Below are 15,467 nucleotides of genomic sequence, written 5' to 3' on the forward strand. Positions count from 1 at the left end.
TTTTTCTGGGGGGGGACCCCTATACCCCATGGAAGATTTGGTTCCCCCAATGTTGACTCCATAGCTACGGCCTTGCGTTTTATTACTTAATGTTTTTTTGTATACAGTCATTTGTATTTCTCACGTGGAACGTGTTGGGGCTGAATCCTCTATCTCAGCTTTTAACACGGGGGCGCGAGTCAATGGGAAAACGGCGATCGCGTAACGAGCGTTCACTTGCCAAGCAACTTTCGCGGAACTCATCTCGCTCGCTAAGCGAGACGCGCCTGTGCACGAGACGCACAGACCCCCGACTCACCCCGACTCCTCCACACGTACGTCAGCCTCACCTCTGGCTCACCACGCTCACCGCCCACAAGGACAAAGATCCCCCGCATAGATTCGACAGACTGTTGGGGCAAGTGCTGTTAGCGAGCACCTATGAAGGCCGGCACGGTACACGAGGGAGTGGATGGCCAGCACCACGCCCGACCGCCTTTGTCTCTCCAGTGGCGATGTTTTTACACCGCACCAGGTACTCATTTGAGGCTGAGTCGACCTAGGGGTGACCCAGGACCGGTTCAGATAATCATCACTGGTGTTTGTGTTCGTGAACGGGAATCGAACTCGGGTGGCCGGATTCGTAGTGCAGCGTGCTAACCACTGCACTGCCACTCTCCACAAAGACAAAGTTCTCCCGTGTAACCTTGACAGACTGTTAGGACAAGTGCTGTTAGCGAGCACCTATGAAGGCGGGCACGATACACGAGGGGGTGGGTGACCAGGACCTCGCCCGACCGCCTTTGTCTCCCCCAGTGGCGATGTTTACACGCCACACCAGTTGCTCATTTGAGGCTGAGTCGACCTAGGGGATGACCAGGGCCGGTTTTAGATTATTTGTCACTAGCTGTTGCATATGAGCGGCAATCGAACAGTCATCTGAACCCAGACTGGGTAACCCACTCACACGCATTCCAAACACTGTAACAGCTGTTGGGCTCAATCCAGACACTGAACAGCTGAGAGCAGCTTCACACACACAGAAAATAATCCCTCGCTTAACACAAACACGACTCTTCAAACAACTAAAGAAACAAGTTAACTTCTCAAACTAAGACCTCATTTAAATCATATCAATAATCCACGTAATTATGTATTCGCGAACATCAACTTAACAAAACAGCTATTATAAAAATGACGTAAGATAATTTCATTATTTTATTACTTTTAACATTGTTGGGAGTGGGGGCAGGGGGCGGGCGGAGGGTTACATACACATCCCCGAGCTCGCCTGGGAATGTGCAATTCGGCCTGGGCGTCTCCGGGCCGCATCACGCCGCGTAGGGATCCGGGGCCAGTGGCTATATAAGGGAGAGCCAACACATCGCGTGGCGACAGGCTTAGAGTTGGGCACCGTTGAGACTTTAATTTTGTGGTCGACGTTCCGAGCACCGAGGCTGAATCATGCGTGAAATTGTGCATATTCAAGCCGGGCAATGCGGCAATCAAATCGGTTCCAAGGTAAGCCACATTCATTCAGTTTCACCAAAGTATTTATACTGGGGGAATCCGATGAGCTATAAAGCTCTTTTTTTTGTCACATGTTCCCAGTAGTATTATACCAATTTAATGTTGGTGTAATAGGGTAAAATCTCGACTAGTCGGACTGGGAGGTGGGTCTAAGCTTTGTGGTCTGGTTCGCTGAAAGTCGGGCTGGCTGATAAATTACAACAAAATCGACGTGGGTTTAACTTCGCTGGGTTTCAACTCGGGTCTGTCCCGTGTGTAACTGTGTAGACATCACCCCAGCAGTTGTGTCCGCATTGGGCTCTTTAGGGGCGTTGTGGCACACGTGATGCGAGAACCCCTTGGGGTCCATTCACGATGCCCCCCCGCGGAAGCGGACAACGCAGAGCTACCTCGGATCTCTTGCAGCGACCTTCATTAGCACCCTGCCTGCCATTCGACGACAGCCAGGGACTGCAAGGGCCGATTTCAACATGGGGGGGGGGGGGGCTATGCAAGATCCGACTGCCCCCTCTCTCATATCTCACTTTTACTGAAATAGTTACGGATAGTATTTTTTTAACCCGTATACTGTGCAGTAATGTGTAGGCTTTAACTTATATTATTGTAGTTGCACCATGTATTGGGTTTAAAAGAAGACGGTTTCACAGTGACAATATTAGTAAAACATTTAGATGTACAATATTCACAAATAAAGATATTGTGCTGCCTCTCGTGTGTATGCGCATGTCTGTTAGCAAAACAATCCTGGTGGTGTTCAGTAACACCTTCGGTAGCGGCAAATGTTGTACGCTGTGTGTGTATTTTGTAAATATTGTTTTATTACGTGTTTCTCGTGTTGATTCGGGGGTGCCCATTTGTGGTCGACTCTATGCGTCGCATAACGCCACCACAGACTCCCCCACCCCTCCATCGTAGCGCCTGGGTCACGCATTAAATCGGTGTATATATATTTTTAATTATCCTATGGAATTTGTCCATTAAAAGCGCAGTGCCAGAATTTTTTACGTGATCGTGGTTTTTGTGACCAGACCACGGACATGAACTAGCTAGAATTAATTTGAGAACCAACCCGGTTATCACAACTCCATTGTATGGATCTCGGTGTGATTACATTCAGTGTTTATGACACGGATGGTGATCCCCCGGTTAAGAGAGTAGCCCCATCCATTATACAAAGGAGGTCCGTACTGCTGTATGACCACTGCAGTAACAAATCAAAAGTCGTCAACATTGCAGAGGACGACTCGAGCAGGGAGGGATCAATAAGGAATGTTGCACATCTTAACAAACGGGGTATTTCAAGGTCAATAAACGAAAGTTCAAACATCTGGGAGCAAGAGGTGCCTGGAAAAAAAGTTTAGGGACAGGTATGGTGAGGGTTGCTATCTTTTTTAAATAATATGGGAGAAAGGAGTTCGGCTCCATTTTCTTTCCCATGCAATTCCCTCTATTATAGGGCGCCAATGCGTACTTTTAAACGTACTTTAACAGAAAGATGGGCCAATAACTCGATCCAGAATACAAATAATCTTAAGATTTGGAATTTGTTAGCGATGCCTTGGTTCGTTATGCACTATTTACGCACTGCACAAGGACACGGACCAACTGTGGTGGGTAATTTATCAACAACCAAGTACATCCATAATGGAGGTTTCTTGGGTTAGATCGCCTAAATACTGTATATGAATGTGTCGTTAAAACCCGTCACCACCCGACACAGCCAACTAGTGATGATATTGGTCGCGAAAGCCTCCGTGCTAAACCAAGTACAGTACAACCCCATCTCAATACTCGACACACCCCCCCTCCCCCTGAACAAAAATTACAGAACACCAAGTATAACCGAATCTTCAAAACTCTTAACTCGAACCCATCCCACACAGTGCCTCTGCATGTCATGCGCAGACTCTTAGTGTAGTGGATAGTCGTGTAGTGTATAGTGTAGTGTACAGGCGACATGGCATTTGCAGACTCGTCGCCTGATGGCGGTGCTTTGCTCTTCCGCAGCTGCGCCTCGAGTGAACACAGCGTCTCTTTCGTAACGCCAAAAGGCGAACAGCACAAGAACAATGCCACTATCAGGGTATTTATATCTCGGGGCGAGCAGTTACAATGTGACCTTTCTTGCCAGTATCATCTTAACAGGTGTTAAGAGCTCTCCTTTTGCCATTCTCTGGTCTAACTGCTTGAGACAAGAAAGCTGTCTCTGGTGTGGACCAGGCAGTTTCACAAGTATATGTACCATAGCTAATGCAGACATGAGTCCTTGCAAAAGGTTTCCGTTTTTTTACATCTTAACACAACTTTTTATTGCCAGAAAGGGTAAATATATTATAATTGGAGTCACTAGACATCTGCACTACCTTGTAGATCAGTGGTTATTCTCAACCATTTTTGGCTACTTTTGTACCCCCCCCCCCTTGTTGAATTTTGTTTCAACCGAGTACCGCCTTGCCTGACCCAACATGGATCTGAGAAATAAATGCATGAATAATGAACATTAGTATTTTAACCAATTGTCTGTTTTGTGAGGTACCCTGGTAACTGCGAGCGAATAAAAAAATTAAACGGACGCATAACGTAATTTTTGGCGCTTGATGGTTACTCTTGTAAGCCACATTGTTTACGATCAATGAGATTAGAAAGGTCTTTGATATCGTTCTAGGTTACCTTATGTATTTACATGTTATTGGAGTGATTTTATATTGACAGATTCGTACGTGATTATTCAGCAATGACGTTCTCATGTATGATGTAATTTCACACATTTATAAATCACCTCGCGGTACCCCCTTGGGACATTGCCACGTACCCCCTGGGGCCTGCGTACCCCCCCTCCCCCCGCTTGAGAACCACCGCTGCTGCTGTTGGTTTCCAACATGTGGTCCGCGGTCCTTGGTGGTCTGCGAGGCTACTACAGCGGGCCCGTGGAAAAGATTAAGCAATAGTGATATCATCCTCCCCAAGGAAATGTACAATTTCAAATGACTACGCGTAGTAGTAGCATGTGGTGTTGCCCGAAATGTTCGGAGGTTGAAAAGGGGTGTGCACACTAAAACATTGTGGACTGCTGCTCTCGAGAGCTCCTCTAGAGAAGGGAACTTATGGGCCTTGACTAAAGTCACCAGGAATGCGCCCAATCTTGGAAGCTAAGCAGGATTGTAAAAACCCTGCATAGTGCTTGGATGGGCGAGCGCCTGGCATGGCGGGTGCGATAGGCTGCTGCTGCTGCTTTGGGACCACGTTGTAGGCAGCAGAGATCAGTGCGGCAAAATCACATTTACTCTGCCCCCTTCTGTGTTTCCCACCTTGACTAACCCACCGGGACGCTATGGCCAAAAAACACCCCACGTGACATGGGGGAGGGGTGGGTTTCGTTATCCAGCAGTGGAGTGACACAACTATACTTATTACAAAGTTAAAGGACAGGCGAGGTTGATATTGGCTTTGTCGATGTCTATGGGAGTATGGGTTCAAGGGCACCACCATGGAGGAGGTCGTGGGTTCGATCACAACTCTGGCACCTGCTGCATATTTGGTGTGTGCTTGTCTCTCCTCCGTGGTCACGTGGATTTTTCTCCGGATCCTCCAGTTTTTCCTTCCACATTTAGAATCAACGTGCGTTTAGAGTATTTGCCTACTATACATTTCCATATAAGCCACTTCGTTGAGCGATCATTTGTGACGGCCAGGTTGCCTTTCGAAAACGCGCTTTACACCTCAGTGAGCCTTATCTGGTAAATGGAATTTTTGTTAGTTTTTAAAGTAAGTTATAAGCGCCGGAGTTTGGGTGCCTCACTCACACTTGAGTGATGCGGTTTTGTCTGACCAGAGCGGCTTGACTGAACTCCATCAACGGAGAGGCAGTGCAGCAGGTGACACGACTTACAGCAAGAAGGGGCCTGAGTCCGATTCCCAACTCTCGCACCTTTCTCTGTGGAGTTTGTATCTCCCTCTTCACCCCGTTCTGCGTGGGCTTCATCTGGGTTCTCCGGGTTGCTGCTCAACTAAACAAACACGCACATGCAATGCAACTCGTATTGGCCAAACATCCTACTACTGAATAATTCCCTGCAAATTACTTTATTGGGATCACATATACACACGCAGCAGTAGCAAAATCGCCACTGCTACTGTGGAAACTTGGCAGGACCCTGCTGAAAAAAGAGTTTAGACTAGGACGGGCTGTCCTGGAATAAATAGATGGCATTATTCGTCTCATTACCATTCATCTCACAAATAACTCCGCCGTTGTCTCGTCTTGTCAATGCGTGTGTTTAATTCGTAGATATATTTAAAAACGCATTTTTCACACTCTTTGGAGTCGTGATTGATTTTATACGGAACTAAACATTCGGTTTAAATAGACACAACGTTTTGTTTCTGTGGACTCGAAAAGGGAGCTCATTCATGGGTTCGTCTGTCCTGAGCTCATTGATGTGGCCTGGTAGCAGCGTGTTCGTCGTTTCAGAGATGTTAACTACCTTGCCTGGTATAAAGGAGGTCGCAGGTCTGATCCTGATCCTAACGATGCCTGCTGTATATATGGAGTGTGCACGTTCTCCCTGGGGGTCACGTGGTTTTTCTCCGGATCCTCCAGGTTTCCCTCCGTTTAGAATCGAAATCATACGATTAGAGTATTTGGCTGCTATAAATTTCCACATGATGATAAGCCACTTTGATTCGTTGTGCTATAATTTGCGGCCAGGTTGCTTCTGAATAAAGGGCTATATAGCTCAGTGGGCCTTACCTGGCAAAATAAAATAAAACAGCTTGGTTTGGTTTTGATTTATGGTCCACATCTGGCAGGCTGCCTTGGTTAAAGCTGCCGGGTGTATTAACCTAAAGAGTAAATGCATCGCAATGGGCGTTAAACATCCCGTGATGTCGCAATGAGGACGCCATTGTGCCAGCATCAGGGTCCAAATTTGATTAAGTTTAAAAAAGAAAATGCACTGCAGATTACTTGGCTGAGATTTTAAACGGCAGCATTATCTCACCGACTGTGAAAGTACTACACACCGTGTTTTTAAAACATAGTGCCTTCTTCCTTTGTGATAGCCTTCACTATAACAATTAGAAACGATAATATAAATTGTATTTTACTAGGTAAGGCCCACTGAGTTGTATATCTTTTTTTCAGAAGTGACCTGTTCCACAAATGATAGCCCTAATGAAGTTGCTTATCACTTGTAAATATATAGCAGCCAAATAACCTCAATGCACATTGATTCTAAATGTGGAGGGGGAAATCAGAGGACCCTGAGAAAAATCCACACGACCACGGGGAGAAGCATACACACTCCAAATATACAGGCGTTAGGGTTGGGATCGAACCCACGACTGCCTGAATACCAGTTGAGGTAGTTAACATCCCGGGACCGTAGCACCCCGTCGCCAATGACTCGCATAGACCCTTATGCTCACAAACAGACATCTGCACTCCCCCCGTCTCCCCATATATCTCTTCTTGTCTCCATGTCTGTGTGCCTGTCTCCCCCCACACGTCTCAGTTCTGGGAGGTGATCAGTGAGGAGCATGGGATCGACCCCACAGGCGATTATGCGGGAGACTCGGCCACACAGCTTGAGAGGATCAACGTCTACTACAACGAAGCGTCTGGTGAGAGGCGCTGGGGATGGCAAACGGTGATAGGCAACGGTCATAGGCAACGGTGATAGGCAACGGTGATAGGCATGGAGATGAGGAATCATTCAAGACTTCAATTGAACACTTTGACAGATATTACCATTACTGACTTTGTCAATGAAAAAATGACCCTGGTGTGAGGTGGTAGAATCTCCTCCCCTACAGTGCCGTGATCGCGTCACTACTGCACCATCTCCACCCACCCTCACCACCCCCACCCCCCTCCGGGCTCCGCACAGGAGGGAAATACGTGCCGCGTGCGATTATGGTGGATCTGGAGCCCGGCACAATGGACGCTGTGAGATCCGGACCTCAGGGACAGATGTTCCGGCCAGACAACTTCGTGTTCGGTGAGATTCTTAACCCTTTCCCTTTCCGATTAAGTCACATCTCACTCAACCCAGCGCCTGAAGTCACTTTCTTAAGATCACGCGCAGTGGCAACATCGCCCTTCTACTGCGAAGATTTGGCAGGACCCTCCTGAATAATCGTCGTGAGGTTTTAAAAGTAAATTTGTGTCTTTTTTATTTCTAGACAAAATGTTTGTGAATCGCTTCTTTACCGTTCATGCAAATTCTAAGTCTGTTATATGTTGCCACTGTGGCGAGATGTTAACTATCTTACTTGATATACAGGAGGTCGTGAGTTTGATCCCGACCCTGATGATGCCTGTTGTACAGTATTTTTGGAGTTTGCATCTCTCTCTCTCCCCGTGGTTCCGTGGATTTTTCTCCGGGTCCTGCGGTTTTCCTTCCACATTTAGAATAAACATCATGCGTTTAGAGTATTTGGCTGCTATAAATTTCCACATAAGCCGCTTCGTTGAGCTATCATTTGTGATAGCCAGGTCCCTTCTGAAAAAGATCTCTCTAGCTCAGTGGGTCTTACCTAGTAAAATAAAAAGAGTTTATAGTTCAAAGCACAGCTTTGCTGGATAAAGGTTTCCCCATTGTTGTTCAAGGGGATTGTTTGACCATACTTCACCGTACCAGTCAGTGTAGGTTGGTTAAACGTGGAACCACAATCTCTCGGCCACAATGCAGCCCTGCAGCAGGTTTGGGCATATTTATTCTACTATTATTTTCGATATGCAGGAAACCCTCAGCCAGAATTTTAAAAAATGTAGTTATAAATATATATACTATCTTTACTACCCGGCTTCGCCCGGGACTTGTATTCACCACGCCTGGCCACCTTTGTCTCCCCAGTAGCGATGCTCACACACCACAGCAGTTACTCGTTTGAGGCTGAGTAGACCTAGGGGAGGCCCAGGAGCGGTTAAAGTAATCGAACTCGGGTCGCCGGGTTCGTAGCGCGGCACGATAACCACTACACTACAATGCGTTACGCTTCCACATGCGCGGATCACGTGACAGATTTGACGTCACAGCTCACTTGTCGTGCAAAATATATATGCATTATTGAGCTCCCCCCCCCCCCCCCCCAAAAAAACCACAAGTGTATTTTAATAATTTTTGCATGGTGTACAGTCTGGAAAGTACCCACATGGCAAATTTCAAGTTTGTTGTATGTCGGGAAGTACGCTAAACATTTTGAACAGACACGCATAATCACAACTCTGCCTTTTATATATATAGATAAACACACTATGCTCCCCTCACCTGAACTACTGCCTCCCCCTCCTCCCCTGTCCCCGTGCATCCCAGGGCACACGGGTGCGGGCAACAACTGGGCCAAGGGCCACTACACGGAGGGAGCGGAGTTGGTGGACTCAGTGCTGGACGTGGTGCGCAAAGAGGCGGAGAGCTGCGACTGCCTGCAGGGCTTCCAGCTGACGCACTCGCTGGGCGGCGGCACCGGCTCGGGCATGGGCACCCTGCTCATCAGCAAGATCCGTGAGGAGTACCCCGACCGCATCATGAACACCTTCAGTGTGGTGCCCTCCCCCAAGGTAAGACTATAGTACAAGTATCAGTACTATCGTCCTATAGTACTGATACTATAACCCCAACCGCATCATGAACACCTTCAGTGTGGTGTTCTCCAAGGTGAGGGGCACCAGGAGAGCGGGTTCCAGAGGGCCGCGGGCTCCGCCATGATGACAACACTGGTAATCACCCCAGCCGCATGATGAACACGTTGAGCGTGGTGCTCTCAAGGTGAGGGGCACCAGCGGAGTAGATTGAGGATAAGGAGACTACAGAAGTGGCCCTGATGCTCGACTTTACACACGAGCACTGCCTATGACTCCCTGGCCGTGAGCTCCTGCATCCTCAGACTTGTCCACCCAACTACTCGCTCACCCGGACCCTCACCAAGCCACTCTCTCATCCCCTCAATCTCCCACTCCATTCCCTCCCCGCAGGTGTCTGACACGGTGGTGGAACCGTACAACGCGACGTTGTCGGTGCACCAGCTGGTGGAGAACACAGACGAGACGTACTGCATCGACAACGAGGCGCTCTACGACATCTGCTTCCGCACCCTCAAGCTCACGACACCCACGTACGGCGACCTCAACCACCTGGTGTCGGCCACCATGAGCGGCGTCACCACCTGCCTGCGCTTCCCGGGCCAGCTCAACGCCGACCTGCGCAAGCTCGCCGTCAACATGGTGCCCTTCCCGCGCCTGCACTTCTTCATGCCGGGCTTCGCGCCGCTCACCAGCCGCGGCTCGCAGCAGTACCGCGCGCTCACCGTGCCCGAGCTCACCCAGCAGATGTTCGACGCCAAGAACATGATGGCGGCGTGCGACCCGCGGCACGGCCGCTACCTGACGGTGGCCGCCATCTTCCGCGGCCGCATGTCCATGAAGGAGGTGGACGAGCAGATGCTGAACGTGCAGAACAAGAACAGCAGCTACTTCGTCGAGTGGATCCCCAACAATGTGAAGACGGCCGTGTGCGACATCCCACCCCGGGGCCTCAAGATGTCAGCCACCTTCATTGGCAACAGCACGGCCATCCAGGTGAGAGGGCGGGAAGGGGGAAGGGGGAAGGGAGGGGAGGGGGAAGGGAGATGAGGGGAGGGGGAAGGGAGGTGAGGGGAGGGGGAAGGGAGATGAGGGGAGGAGGAAGGGAGATGAGGGGAGGGGAAAGGGAGATGAGGGGAGGGGGAGGGGGGAGATGAGGGGAGGGGGTGGTACAGTGCTGTCACTGTTGGGTTTGATTCCTGTATCGGGCGACATTCTGCATGGAGTTGTTACATTCTCCCCACGTTCTGCAAGCGTTTCCTCTTGGTTTCTTCCTGAATTGAAACAAAACAATGAAATGTAACTTATCGGCCAAACATCCCAGTGCTGGAGTATTACCTCCAAATTACTCAATAGCTACATCACCTCCCACTGAAACAACTTGGCAGGGCCTCCCCCCCCCCCCCCCCCCCCTCTTGAGACTCGGTGAGGCTTTGCTGAGATGTTTCGCCACTTGAAATGTGTCGCTGCCACAGGAGGATGCTGCTGCGTCTAAACTGGACCCAAAGAGTGCCCAACGTACAATAAGAAGGTTGCACGTAGAAGAAGAAGACAACGACCTGATGATGATGCAGGCAGTCATGAGAAGGAAACTGACTATTGGGACACACAGATGTAGGATGGACAACAACAGAAGAATTACAAGTGTCTTGTTGTTCGGGAACATGGAAGGAACCGGATAGAGGAGAAGACCTAACAGACTCAGAATGGCTTGACGACGACATTAAGAGATCGGTTGCAGAAAGATGTGGCACTACTGAAGTTTTTTGGCACTACAAGACAGAGGAAAGTGGAAATAAATAACAAAATGTGCAGTGGACACACCTACTATGGGCTATCTGCCCATGGATCGGGATGATAATGATGATCACCATGCCTCACTGCGTTTACTCTTCGTGTCCCGCAAAGTCCCCGTGTCTGATTGTATCTTCATGTCTCTCCCTGTGTCTCCCCGCGTCTCTCCCCCCCACACCCCTTTGCGTGTGCAGGAGCTGTTCAAGCGAATCTCCGAGCAGTTCACGGCCATGTTCCGCCGCAAGGCCTTCCTGCACTGGTACACGGGCGAGGGCATGGACGAGATGGAGTTCACCGAGGCGGAGAGCAACATGAACGACCTCGTCTCAGAGTACCAGCAATACCAGGACGCCACGGCTGAGGAGGAGGGAGAGTTCGAGGAGGAGGGCGAGGAGGAGGCCGCCTGAGAGGCCAGCGCTCAACGCAACCCACATGGCTGCCAGCACTCGCGGCTGGCATACGTACGCAACGGCTGGCATACTTACACACGGCTGGCATACGTACGCATGGCTGGCATACGTACGCACACGTATGTGTGTTTAACATCTTTCGCACTGTAAGTAGCCAACCACTCTTAATTCGAGATGCGTGGGAGGACAAAAATCTAAACACAAAAAGCTATTTTAAAGAAATGAGTTTAACATGTTGGCTTTCGAGACCAATATCCATAATATAGCTTTTCTAGGGTTAGATCGCGTAAAAATGTGTAGTTAAACGCGCCACCGCAGAAATGAGTTTGAAATCTACACACCTGCAGTGGCCTCCGGTTGCCGAAAGAATACATTATAAGGTCGCACTCATTGCACAAAAAGTGCTTGCCACAGATGAACCACAATAGCTTGCCGACCTCGTCAAGGAGTATAAACTATCGCGCAAACTCCGGTTACCCTCACAGGGGCTTTTGGCTAACCATGGAACAAAGATGGCCACCGCATCGTGTGCTTTCAAAAGTGCTTCAACGGCCATCTGGAACACTCTTCTTTCCGGTATTAGGAAGCCACTGGAGCTATGCACTTTCAAATCATCACCTAGATTGTAATCTCATTTTTTTAGAACCACTTTTTGTCTTTAGTTTGTTGTCCTTCCCTAGCAACCTCTGATTATCACGGTTGGCTACATACGGTGCATACACCCACATACCGTACCATGCAGTAAGCCACTATAAGATCTGTCGTCCAGATGATAACCCAATTGTTTTTTTATGCCCCACATATATACATAGACACGCATATTCTCTGCCACACTCATGATTAGCATGAAGACACTTGTTTTCCCAGGAAAGACCTTGCTGTGTCTCAAGACTCCTTTTCCAGAGGGCCCTGCCAAGTTGTCATAATAGTAGGGTACACCCCCCCCCCCCCCCCCCCCAGTTCAATATACGCGCACACGCCTCGCACATTCACCCACCCAGGCTCGCTCAACTTGCCTCACTCGCTCTGTAAACTCAATAGTCTGCTTGCTCACAAGCGCTCGTTGCCCCGGTACTCTGTCGCAGCTCGGCATGGGCTTGACTGTGGGGGGCCTCGTGATTTCTCCCCCCCCCCCCCGAAAGTGACTTTTGGAAGAAGAGAAAAATCAATTAAACTTTTGCATAATTTCACCAAATTTTATTTGGTTTGTGTGAGGATGTGGAGTGTGTGGGGATCTTGTCATGATTTATGTATGTGGTAATAAAGGACTCTTTCTCAATGTCGATGTCCGTTGTCCTTTATTTGGGTTCGTAGAATCTCGTTCACACGGCGTCCTCGCTCAGGCCCGCGTCTCTCCCGACGATCACTCCACAGCCACTCTGCTGCTCGTTCTGCAGCCTCTCACTGCTGCTCCGCCCTGCAGCCACACCGCTGCTCCGTCTGCAGCTTCACTGCTGCTCTGCAGCTAGCCTTCCACTGCTCGCTAGCCCTCTGCATCCTGACACCGATGGCTGATGGTGCCGACGTCTCCCACCGCGTGGCGACCGCGCCACTCTCCCCGTCTCAACTCCCCGTTCCCCTTCCGGTTCTCTCCCTAAATCTTCTCCCCCACGTGACCCAGACTCCGCCCCCCCTCAATCCTTGCTCGCATTACATATGATTGGGAGCTGTAGTTGCAGCGGTTAGCACGCTCCGATACGGACTACCACGACTCCAGTTCAATTCACGCTCACGGCCAACCCCAGGTGACGATTATCTGAATTGATCCTGGGCCTACCGTAGGTCGACTGCCTCAAATTCGTACTTGGTGCGGTGTGTCGTGAACGCCGCCACTTCAGAGACAAAGGCAGCCATGTGTGGTGCTGGCCACCCAAACCCACGTGTGACGTTTTGGACTTCATAAGTGCTTACTAACAGCACTTGCCCCAACAGTCTTAAGGCAGTACGGGGGATCTTTGTATGCGTGGGTGTATTTGTGTGCACAGATACTACCATATTGTGTGCAATTGTTATTTTCCCTGAAAAGCTTTTTACGGAGCCCCAACTTTTTTTTAAAGGGTGCTGTCAAGGTTGTGTTTGCAGTAGGGAGGCGATGCTGCCGCTGCTGCGTGTGATCCCAATTGATACATTTGAAGTTATATTTTCAGCACTGGGATGTTTTGACCAATGCCAGTAACATTGTGTGTGGGCAACTGGCCTTGTGGCTGTTAGCGCGTTGCACTACCAACCCGGCGACCCGAGTTCGATTCCCGCTCACGGCCAATACCAGTGACGATTGTCTGAACCGGTCCTGGGCCTCCCCTCGACTCTGCCTCAAATAAGTACCTGGGGTGCTGGCCTTCATTGGTGCTGCTCGTGGACAGCACCTGCCCCAACAGGCTGTAATCCTTGTCTTTGTATAGCAATTGGAGGAAACCCATGCAGAACAGGGGGTGAACATACGTGGAGTCCTAAGACCATCTTGCCTGCGAGTGTTGCAACTGCAGCCACCCTACCTCCGACAGCACGATGCGGTACTCCTCAATGACACATTCTGCTGGGGTGATGATTTTTTTGTTTTTCTCTGATGCGGGGAGCTGAGAATGGCCGGCCGCGTGTGTTTTTGTGAGACGAGGTGGAGCTTGCCTGCGGAAATCGGCAGTCGGAAAAACAGTGGCAGAGCGTGAAGTTGTTCAAAGTGCGCAAGTGTGGACGAGTGGAAGCCGCCTCCGTCACAGCCACGCCCCCACGCTCATCACCCCGAGAGGCCTCGAGAGGCCAGTAATCTCGGCTATTCGCCGTGGCTCGCGAATGCGAGAGGGGGCCCTGGTGCTGCCTGTCCAGACTTGTTCCCATCGGTTGTGTGCATTATTTCGGCGCAGCTGTCGACTCCCAACTGGCAGGTTCCCATTCTGTGCAAACTTTGTTCTCTGCTTCCGCCCCTCTCGTTCTTCGTCGTGTCCTCCCATGGCGAAAGCCACGCGCGCGTGCTCGCACGATGTCGAACTGGGTTTGGTCAAACATCACAAATGCTGAACATGACCTGCAAATGGAATGACAAACAACAGCGTCAGCATTGCCCCTCCCCCCCTCCACCGCCACCAAAAATGTAGGACCCTTAAAAGAAAGAGTTGAGGCTGGTCAGGCTTTCCTGCCCGAGTAAGCCAAGTTGGAATCGTAAATATTTTAAGCACAATGTTATGGATTATTTTGTTGCGACTGACCGAATGTGTCCAACTTTAATGACACCGGGCACAAGTTTGGGATCTATCTTCCCAGAGAATGTGGTAAATATTGTCTCCCAAGCCTAACTGCCGATGAGACCCAAAAGGGTAAAAACCGGTAGGTTTTTCAATTCATTGTTAATTTATGGATTTCTGTGTTAAATCTTTCGTTTCGTTCGTTTCTCAGTCCGCTTGTCCTGGCGAGGGTCGCGGCGGCAACATGTTGAGTAGGGCGGTCCAGACCTCCCTTTCCCTGGCGACATACTCCGACCTCTACTACACTACTATACACTACTACACTGTACAGTACACGACACTACTATGCACTACTATTTTCTTTGGGTCTGTCGGTAAAGCCACGTAGATAGAAAAATAACAATATCACGACGTTTCGATCGCAACACAACTGATCGAAACGTGATATTTTTTTTTGTATCTACGTGGCTTTACTGAAAGACAAATAATATGAATTCCTGCAGTCACGAAAGCTTTGTCAAAATGTATACACCACTACACTATAAACTACACTACTGTACACTATACTATACACTACACTATAGACTATATACACTATACACATACAATACTATACACTACAACACTATAAATAACACTACTGTACACTACTACTTAACACTATACTATATACGACACTATACACATTATACACTACTATACACTACACTAATATACACTACTACACTCCACTACTATAAACTATATACTACTACTAGCTTAACTACCCGGCTTCGCCCGGGTCTTGGATCCACGACGCTAGGCCGCCTTTGTCTCACCAGTGGCGATGTTCATACGCCACAGCAGTTACTCGTTTTGAGTCCCTCCTTCACCGCTCTCCCTCCCTCACCGCTCTCCCTCCCTCACCGCTCTCCCCCCCTCACCGCTCTCCCCCCCTCACCGCTCTCCCCCCCTCACCGCTCTCCCCCCCTCACCGCTCTCCCCCCCTCACCG

The 15,467-nt window shown here is 49.5% G+C and overlaps 1 protein-coding gene across 1 annotated transcript; it reads left to right on the forward strand.

The window, feature by feature from the left end:
• The first annotated feature begins 1,354 nt into the window (after positions 1-1,354).
• On the forward strand, positions 1,355-12,549 carry LOC133361122 (tubulin beta chain-like). The gene is made up of 6 exons (XM_061579978.1): positions 1,355-1,500; positions 7,023-7,131; positions 7,398-7,508; positions 8,826-9,070; positions 9,485-10,087; positions 11,080-12,549. Exons 1-6 carry the CDS (start codon positions 1,444-1,446, stop codon positions 11,290-11,292), a joined length of 1,338 nt encoding a protein of 445 aa, XP_061435962.1. The 5' UTR covers positions 1,355-1,443; the 3' UTR covers positions 11,293-12,549.
• The last annotated feature ends 2,918 nt before the right edge of the window (positions 12,550-15,467 follow it).

Source organism: Lethenteron reissneri, chromosome 71 (genome assembly GCF_015708825.2).
Source record: "Lethenteron reissneri isolate LAM-NWPU_2019-01 chromosome 71, ASM1570882v1, whole genome shotgun sequence".
Classification (NCBI taxonomy): Eukaryota; Metazoa; Chordata; class Hyperoartia; order Petromyzontiformes; family Petromyzontidae; genus Lethenteron; species Lethenteron reissneri.